This window comes from Camelus bactrianus, chromosome 22 (assembly GCF_048773025.1).
Source record: "Camelus bactrianus isolate YW-2024 breed Bactrian camel chromosome 22, ASM4877302v1, whole genome shotgun sequence".
NCBI lineage: Eukaryota > Metazoa > Chordata > Mammalia > Artiodactyla > Camelidae > Camelus > Camelus bactrianus.
This window is the reverse complement of record NC_133560.1, coordinates 20,916,219-20,925,507: the sequence shown is the minus strand read 5'-3', so window position 1 is coordinate 20,925,507 and position 9,289 is coordinate 20,916,219. Positions and strand designations below refer to the sequence as shown.

At 57.5% G+C, this 9,289-nt stretch overlaps 1 protein-coding gene across 2 annotated transcripts; it reads left to right on the top strand.

The window, feature by feature from the left end:
- Positions 1-298: 298 nt before the first annotated feature.
- Positions 299-7,268, top strand: ARRDC2 (arrestin domain containing 2). Of its 2 annotated transcripts, none has more exons than XM_074350440.1 (8): positions 299-696; positions 3,680-3,746; positions 3,979-4,126; positions 4,654-4,756; positions 4,845-5,101; positions 5,275-5,437; positions 5,695-5,834; positions 6,104-7,268. In XM_074350440.1, the coding sequence occupies exons 1-8, from the start codon at positions 438-440 to the stop codon at positions 6,155-6,157; spliced, it is 1,191 nt and encodes a 396-aa protein (XP_074206541.1). In that variant the 5' UTR covers positions 299-437; the 3' UTR covers positions 6,158-7,268. The 2 variants fall into 2 exon arrangements, with proteins under 2 accessions (XP_074206541.1, XP_010970447.3); XM_010972145.3 differs by lacking the exon at positions 299-696 and adding an exon at positions 2,408-3,587.
- Positions 7,269-9,289: the final 2,021 nt, after the last annotated feature.

The window sequence follows — 9,289 nt, the reverse complement described above, 5'->3', positions numbered from 1 at the left end:
AGGTGCCTGGTCCAAAAGTGCCGGGTAGGGGACAAATGAGACCACAAGACACAGTCGGGTAGGTGGCTGGCTGCCTCTGCTCCAGGCCAGCCACATCCGCCCCGGTCCGCCTCTGACTCAACAGAGCCTACCCCAAAAAAGCAAGGCGCGCCCCGCTTTGACGGGTAGCAAAGTCAACCGCGCGGGTACGTCCCTGGAGGCCAGGGCGCGTCACGGGGGCGGAGGCAGAGGACCAGGAAGTCAGCCAACGACGCCCCGGCCCGGGGCCGGCGGCGCCGGCACAAGTTCGCAGAAGCAGGAGAAAGTTCGGCGAGTGCGCCGGGCGCTGCGAGGACGAGGGAGATCTGCAGACGCGCCCCCAGTTGTGCGCCTGGTCGCGCGTGCCGGGCGGACTCGAGCCGGGCGCGTCCTCCACGCCACGCGTCCCGGCCCGCGCCATGCGCCCGGGGGCCGTGCGCAGCTTCGCGCTGGAGCTGGCGCGGGGCCCGGGCGGCGCGTACCGCGGCGGGGAGCGGCTGTGCGGCCGGGTGCTGCTGGAGGCGGCGGCGCCGCTGCGGGTGCGAGCGCTCGAAGTGGCGGCGCGCGGCGGGGCGGCCACGCACTGGCTCGAGGGCCGAAGCGTGGGTGTGAACGCGGTGTCCAGCGACTTCGCAGCCGCGGAGACGTATCTGCGGCGGCGGCAGCTGCTGCTCCGAGGTAAGCCGCTCAGCCCCTACCCCCGAGCTAGGATTCCCAGGGACCCTCTGCCCAAGTCTGGGCGCTCCTCTCCAGAGCCAGCGTTTCGACTTAGAGGCTGTGCTGTCGGGTGACCCATCTCAAGAAGTGGGGACCTCCTCCCTAGGGTGTGGACCCTCCTACTGGGACACTCACCCACTTACCCGCTTCCAAAATCCTTTTTGCCAGGAACCACTCCCAGGACCTGGGTGCCCCTCCCTGCAGAGCCGGAACGCCATTGATCTAGAAGCTGTGGGGTGGGGGCCCCCTATGGATTCTGGGGGAATCCCTGGGTGGAGCTGGGAGATCCTCTTCTCTGGACCCAGGATCCCTCGTTAAACCAAGGCCTGGGGTTCCTGATTCCCAAAGAAGGCTCCTGTCAAACGTTCTGCCAGTACCCCTCCCCAGTGTTCACGGAACCAGTTCTTCCCTGGGTTAGGGGTTCTGGTGGTGTTTGCAGATGAAGGGGTGTGAATGCATCCCAGGAAGGAGAAGACTTGGGGTGGGGTCAGGTTGGGAATCTTAGGTCTTAGGCATGTCCCTACCTTGCTCTAAACCTCAGTCCCCTGCCCTCAGGCCATATAGCCAGTCAGGAGCAAAACAGGGGCAAGAGAGAGCAAGTCTGTGCCCCAGCACTGTGCAATGTGGCTGAGGAGGATGTTGGCCTCTCTGGCTGCCCTAGCCAACTCCTCTGGGGGAAGGCAGACCCTACTATACCTGTCTGCAAAATGGGCAGAGGGAGGAAGCAGCTCAGACCTGGCTCCCCACCCACAGCCCCCTCTTTTCCGGCACTGCACACACTAGATGCTTTGCTTACAGACTTGCAGCCTTGTCCCAGCAGCCCCCAGGTGTGGGAGCTGTGGCCTGACCAGCTGTGGAAACCAAGGCGTTTTGGGCATGGGGTGGGGCAGGAAGGGGCCCTGTAGACACTTCCCTTTCCCTGTGACTCAAGGGAAATTGGGTCTGGTCTCACCCTACTCTCCCTGGTCCCGTTCACTGGTGGGTTCCTTAAGATACTGGCAGCGTGAAGCTTGTGGAGCTGCTTTGTGACCTCCAGTGAGGCCCTGCCCCTCTCTGAGCCTCTGGGGACCCATCTGTGAAATGGACTGAGGGCACTGGCTCAGTATGAGACTCCCTATCCCCCCAGGGTCACTTTATTCTCCACCTCCTCCTGGGATTATGGCCTCCTGTCCTCTTTCTAGGCTCCACTTGGCCCTGGGAGAAGGTCCCAACCCCTCATTTCAGACCCATAGACCCCTCCTCCAGGCAGCCCCCCAGGCTGATCACTCAGTGAACAGCCTCTACCCATCTCTTTAGGCCTTCTCTGACCCTTATCACTGGTTGACCGTGTCTGGTTATGGCCGCCGACACGGGGTGTGCTGAGGCCTCTGGGAGGTTCCTGCGTGGCCTGAGCCAGACTCAAAAGGGGTTGGCCAAGTTAGGGAGTGGGTTCGAGCAGCAGTGCATACTGCTGCCACCAGAGGGCGCAGGCGTCCCACAGATCATGAGCAGGCAGCTCCCAACTGTAAGGAAACTAAGGCCCAGAGAGGGGCCATAGCCCCAAAGGCACACCGTAGCACTGGACCCTGGGATGCCATTAGCTTCTCCGGTACTCGGCCCAGTCTGTGAGGGGACGAGCTAGGCCTATAGGGCAAGTAGGAGTTGGAGGAGGCGGGGCGGGGGGAGGGGGGACGATGTTGAAAGATGGGAAAGAAACGACGGGTTGTAGGAGCAACTTGGGTAAAAGCGCTGAGGCGCAGCCGAATGGCAGTGTGCCGGGAGCGGGTTGCTGATCCAAGAGGCTCTGGGAGGAGTCAAGCTACACAGTGCTTCATGCACAACCCTCTGAGATCGGGACTGATTTTCTTCTGGCTCTACAAACGTGGAAACTCAGACTCCAAGAGACTGTCACTAGCTCGGGTCAGCCAGCTGAGCGGGTTTCGAATCAGAGGAGGGGGCAGCAGGTGCCCTAGTGGAAAGAGGCCGCATCCACTTTTTCCTTCCTCCTCCATTGCACAGAAGGGGAGAAACTGAGGTCTGAGGTAGTCCTAGGCGCTCAGGCTCCGGCCAGGGTCAGACCGTTCCACACTTCTCCAGCTAGGGCTGGTCATGCCTCGAGTCACGTCTGCAAGTGGCGACCGGTTGATGATTAAACCGATGGGTAGAATGCTTTTGCTAGGTGACCTCAGGCTCAGGTCTCGCCTCCAGGCTTCAGTTTTTCCTCTTTACCTAGGGAGTCTGAGATACGTGCTCTTGCCCTCGGTGCTTCCGTTTCACCCCATGGTCAATGAGGGTAGAGGGCAGCCGGCCGAGAGCTGGGGAGTTTGTTATTTTGCTCCATGCCTGGGCGGAGCCACGCCTCTGCCGCGCCATTGGCGTATTCACTTCCGGGGGCGTGCCCTGCGTCTCGCCTCGCCTCTGCCTGCCGTATAAAGGCAGCGCCGGCGCCAACCGTGAGGAGTCTCCGGCCTGGTTGGTAAATGCGCTTGCGCGCGCCAGGTTGATTCGCGTCCTTAGGCTGTAGCGTACGCACTTCGCGCCGCCGCGTCGCGGGTTCGAAGCCAGGTTCCGGACCCCTAGAGTTCGCTTCCCGGGCGCGATGCTATTTGACAAGGTGAAAGCGTTCGTGGTGCAGCTGGATGGCTCGAGCGCAGGCGCCGAGCCGGTGTTCAGCGGCGGCCAGACCGTGGCTGGCCGGGTGCTACTGGAGCTGTCGGGCCCGGCGCGCGTGGGCTCCCTGAAGCTACGCGCTCGGGGCCGCGCCCACGTACACTGGACCGAGTCCCGCAGCGCGGGCTCGAGCACCGCGTACACGCAGAGCTACAGCGAGCGCGTGGAGATTGTGAGCCACCGTACCATGCTACTCACGCCAGGTACCGGCGGGGAACCCCTGCACGGCGCACGTGCTGGGCGCTTCGGGATCCCGGCGCAGCCACAGAGCCTCCCTCTTTGCTTCTACCTGCAGACACTGGAGAGATCACAACACTGCCTCCTGGGCGCCATGAGTTCCCATTCAGCTTCCAGCTGCCACCGTAAGTCATATGGGTGCAGGATTGTGGGGGAGTCCCTAAGCTTGCAGCACCCCCTCCCCCAGGTTTGGGACTCCGCTGCTTAGTATCTGGGGACCTCTGAGCTACATGACTTTCTCCCGGAGGGGGCCCCAGGAGTGTCTTGTGTCTCTCATACCCTCAAGTCTTTGGGAATCCCCTGCCGGCTTGTCTCTGGATCTCGCCCCTTGAAGCGCCTTCTTCTCTCCACCCACAGGACGCTAGTGACTTCATTTGAAGGCAAACATGGCAGTGTCCGATACTGCATCAAGGCCACCCTGCACCGGCCCTGGATCCCTGCCTGTCGGACAAGGAAGGTGTTTACTGTTATTGAGCCTGTGGACATCAACACACCTGCTCTGCTGGTGAGTGGTTGCCCTTGGGGAGGTGGGATAGGAGCATCACAGGTAGATCCTGGCTACTTGGTGACTGGTTCCTCACTCCCTTCCCAAAGTGGGGGTCACAGCCAGGCCCTGGCAGGGAGGGAGGCAGACATGGGAATGCCTGTGGAGTCCATTGGAGCCAGGTGTAAATCCCAGCTGCTCCAATTTGCTGTGTGTCTCCGGGTGAGTGTAACGCCCTCTCTGAGCTTCCAAAGTCTCATCTGTGAAATAGGGCACAATCAGAGTTTGCAATAATAATGGTTTACTGAATGCTAGTTACGCACTAAGCGCTTGGCTTGTTAATTTCATTTTAGTTTAATGAGATGGGTCATATGCCTGGACCCATTTTATGAATAGTTGCTAGATTGTTAAAAAGAAACCAGGAAACTAGGCCCTGCCCCAAGTCCTCCTTCAGCGGGGGGAGGGGGGTTGAAAGCTACACAGGGTCTGTGGTTTGCACAGAGGAACCCGTTTCATGCCCTTTTCCTCCTTTTCCCCCACCCTACCAGGCCCCTCAAGCAGGAGCTCAGGAGAAAATTGCCCGATCCTGGTACAGCAACAGTGGCCTTGTCTCCCTTTCAGCCAAGATCGACCGCAAGGGCTACACGCCAGGTAGCATGGGGGAGGCTGGACTGGGAAGAAAGCCAGTATTGGGGGGTTGCAAGTGGAGAAACTGAGGCCCTGCTGCTTCCCTCCACAGGTGAGGTCATCCCAGTGTTTGCCGAGATCGACAACAGCTCCACGCGCCCAGTGCTGCCTCGGGCGGCTGTGGTCCAGACACAGACCTTCATGGCACGAGGTGCCCGCAAACAGAAACGAGCAGTGGTGGCTAGCCTCTCGGGAGAGCCTGTGGGCCCCGGGCGGCGGGTGCTGTGGCAGGGCCGGGCGCTGCGGATCCCACCTGTGGGTCCTTCTATCCTGCACTGCCGTGTACTACATGTGGACTACGCCCTCAAGGTAGAGTATCCTTGGAGGCCAGGGTGGCTGCATTTGCTCTGTCCCTTAGACTGGGATCCCCCAAGACTGGGGCTGGGACCTCTATCCCCCTGGCCCAGGAAAGTCCTCCTTCTGTAGAAGGAGGGTGCAACCAAGGCTGACTGGGCACCCTCCGTTATGATTCATTCCTCCAGGTCTGTGTAGACATCCCAGGCTCATCCAAGCTGCTCTTGGAACTGCCGCTGGTCATTGGCACCATCCCTCTACATCCTTTTGGCAGCCGCTCATCCAGCGTGGGCAGCCATGCCAGCTTCCTGCTGGACTGGGGGCTGGGGGTCCTGCCAGAGCAACCTGAAGGTGAGTTCCCCGTCCTGCTGTGGGTGGGGGGTGGACAGAGAAGTGGCTACCAGGCTGATTATCCCTCCGCCAGCCTCAATGCCTGTAAAAGTGCTCAGTAAGAATTATGTTGGCAGCCATGGGTCCCCCCAGAATCCCAGCCTAAGGGCACACAGCTCCACAGCCTCAGAACTGGCACAAGCTGGCTCCTGGCCATAGTTTCCAATTCTGAGGCTCTCCTCCTTTACCTGCTCACCCACCGTGTCTCTTGATTCCAGCCCCTCCCGAGTACTCAGAGGTGGTGGCCGTGGAGCAGAGCCCCTTCCCACTACTCCAGGACACTGACATGAGTGTTGAAGGCCCCTTCTTTACCTACATCCAAGAGTTCCGCTTCCGCCCTCCACCCTTGTACTCTGAGGTGAGCTTGGGGGTCCACAAAGCCTCTGCGCCTCTCCAGGCCCTGGGAGCTAAGGTGAGGGTGGGAGACACAGATGAATTTTAAATGGTGATGGAGTCCCTATGCCTTCATTCTGGGCCTAAACCCAGCTTGCATCTCTGTCTGATCCTGGGTATCTACCCCTGGCCAAGAGGGGGTATGGAGATGAGGGCAGGGAGGATTTGAGGGTAGGGAGAGGTGTTTCTGAGCGTCCAGGGTCTCCAGAGACTTAACAGGATCATTTCCTTCAGGAGGATCCAAACCCGCCCTCAGAGGCCATGAGGCCACACTGCAGGACCTGCTGAGGGACCAGTGGAGACTTCAAGGGATGAGGCTGCACATGTGCTTTGAGCCCCTATGGCCATGAGGAGTGGCTGGATTAAGAGCATACCCACCTGAGTGCACTGAAGTTGGGGAAACCGAGTCTCAGAAGTGGGCAGGGCTGTTCCAACATCACACAGAACAGAGGAAGAGCCAATCTGGAATCTGACAAATCTGGACCCGTTCTCATAACGTATCAGATGCCCAGCGTGGGATCCGAGACTGTTCAACCTGTCTGTGCTGACCTGTGAGCAGGGACGGTGTCCCCTAGAAGCCTCTAGTCTGGGAGGAACAGAACCAGACAGAAATACTTCCAGTCCTGTGGGACCAGAGGAAGGGACCCTGATCTGGGAAAGTCGAAAGGGGAAGCAAAGAAGGCTTCCTGGAGGAAAGGGCATTTTAGATGAGGCTTTGGCCTATGAATAAGAGCTCGGCATGCGGGCAGGCAAGAAGGAAAAGTCGAAGAAGGTCAGAGCTGAGTGATGTTTGGAGACTGCCCCCTTCATCTTAGAACTGGGGCTCAGAAAGCAAGTACCTCAATCGAGGCCACACTGCAAGGTCTGGCAGGTGAGAGGGCACAGGAATGAGGCATTCAGGGAAGCAAGTCATTGGAGCTGTGTGGGGCCTGTGGGTGGCAGGGGCAGCAACTCTAGCCTTTGAAACCTTTGAAAGCCAGAGATTCCCAGCCTAGGCTGGGCTGCCCAGGGGCCCCTCCACACACTCCATTGCATACTCCTGGGTACTGCATGGACCAAGAAACCCGGGTTCAGAGTGGGACAGACAAGACCAGCTGTATAACTTGCAAAATGAAGATGTGGGGCCCATTGTTCAAGGATTAAGAATTTCAAGATGGACAGCACAGCATTAAACTAGGCTAGGGGGACAGAGGTCAGCCTGGGGTGACACAGAAGGGCCAGGGTGTTTCTGGACACCCCCCGTGTCCTGGAGGAGCAAAACATGATGGGGCAGAGCCCCCAAGGGCAGAGTCCCAGCCCGGCTGGGGCAGGGCCCCCGCCTGGGACTCTGCATTTCTGACAAGCCTTAAATTGTCCTCTTTTGTACAATTTTTTAAAAATAAAAGCATGGGGGAAGAGACTGGGCTTAGAGTTCTTAGTGTTTTATTTCTCCCCAGGTGCCAAAGAAGCCGGGGCAGCCCTAAACACCACTGTGGGTCAGGATCTCAGACTGAATTCCAGGCTGAGGAGGGGTGAGGGACCCATTGTCCAGAAGGTGACAGTGAGGCCCAGGGGAGACTGAGCGCAGGTTGGAGCCCGAGGCCCTCGCCTCGTGCGGTCACAGAGGCTGGGAGCATGGATGCTGCAGGGCAGGCAGAGGCCTCATCTGTCCTCAGTGAATGAACCTGAAGGGGCTGAGGCTGGGCAGGGGAGTGCCAGATGCAGGAGGATCCTGCCTATCTACAGCATCTGGGCTGTTTTTGTTTTATTGACATTCATTCATATACCATTTGAAAGTGTGCAATTCCTTAGCATTTAGGACAATTACAATTTTGTACAACCATCACCTCTGTCTAGTTCCAGAACATTTTAATCAGCCCCAAAGGTAAATGCTTGACCCAATTGTCATCACTCCCCATTCCCCCTCCCTCAGCCCAAGGCAACCACTAATCTGCTTTCTGTCTTGATTTGCCTGTTCTGGACAGTTCGTGTAGATGGGATCATAGGATAGGCAGCCTTTTGTGTCTGGCTTCTTTCCTTCAGCATGATGTGTTAGGAAATTTAACCATATTGCAGTATGAATCAGTGCCTCATTCCTTTTTATGGCCAAATAATATTCCATTGTGTGGATGAACCACATTTTATTTGTCCGCTCACTACCCCCATTGATGGACATTTGGGTCATTTCCACCTTTTGGCAATTGTGACTTGTGTTCCTCTGGTTATGCATGTCCAAGGATTTGTTTGAATCCTCACTGGGCTCTAAGGTAGCCCCAGTAGCATACAGGTTTTTATTCTCCTGGAGTTGCAGATGGGGAAAGTGAGTCCAAAAGAGTCAGGTGACTCACCCATTTTCTCACAGTAAGGACTGATGAAGCTGCCACTCAAAACTGCCCCTAGAACTCTGTAATCTATATCCCACAGGTAATGTTACACCCACATGACACTCCCTGGCAGCTCAAGTTCCACCCCAGACCTGAGGCCCTGCCCACTGTGGGTGGGGTCAAATTAGACCACCTCTCTGATAGCCCTGGCTGTGCCCACCAGCCTTCCCAGGCAGTGGAAATAAACTGGCAGCTCAGAGTGTCCATGGGCCAGGCCAAAGGGCAGGGATGAGGATTAGGGACCCAGGAGGTGGACACTGGGAGATGTGGCTTCAGGCTTTTCTCTCTGTGTGACCATGGGCCTCAGTTTCCCCATCTGAGACTCTGAGACACCCCCTCTCCACAGCCTCAATCTCCCCCCTCCCCAGTTCAAATCTGGGCCCTGATTCCCAGTGTCTCCTGATCTTGGGGTTCACCCAGCTCCCACTGATCTGTCACCAAGCTTGGAGCATGTCAGACTTGGGCTTCCTTGGGGCCCAGCAGAGGGGAGATGTTACCACAGCACAGCCACCTAGACCCCAAAGAAGCAGCCTCAGGAAGGACTGAGTTCCCCATCAACTGGGTTATGGGAAATGCAAGATGCCAGTTTCCAGATCCATGTTCCCAAACTGAGAAGAATCTAAGGTGTTTATTGCAACAGCAGATGTGCATACAGTTCTGTGAAAGTTTCCCCTGGGGAACTTGGGAGGACAAGCCACTTCGTGTCCCCAGGAATCCTGCGTCTGCAACTATCTGGAACCTGATCGCTAAAGGAGGCAGATTTTCTGGTTCGGATAAATGACAACCAGGATGGAGCTGGCTCAGGCAGTTCAGAATTTGGGGAACTCGCTAAACATAGAGGCCCATAAGGTGTAGAGGAGGGTGGACAAATATTCTTCTAAGATAAAAGCCCCATTCCTCCTAAGATCTCCCACCTGCCTCTTCCAGCTCCAACTCTATCCCTCCCTGATACTCAAATACTCCAAGCTGGTTCCTACCTCAGGGCCTTTGCACATGTGGTTCCCTCTGCTGAAAGGCTCTCCCTTATGGCTGGCTCCGCTTTACCCACTAGCCTCAT

Coding starts and splice junctions, on each gene's coding strand:
- ARRDC2 (XM_010972145.3), top strand. CDS start 3,314: ATGCTATTTGACAAGGTGAAAGCGTTCGTGGTGCAGCTGGATGGCTCG. Junction 5,438..5,694: donor CCTGCCAGAGCAACCTGAAG/GTGAGTTCCCCG, acceptor TCTTGATTCCAG/CCCCTCCCGAGTACTCAGAG. Junction 5,835..6,103: donor CTCCACCCTTGTACTCTGAG/GTGAGCTTGGGG, acceptor CATTTCCTTCAG/GAGGATCCAAACCCGCCCTC.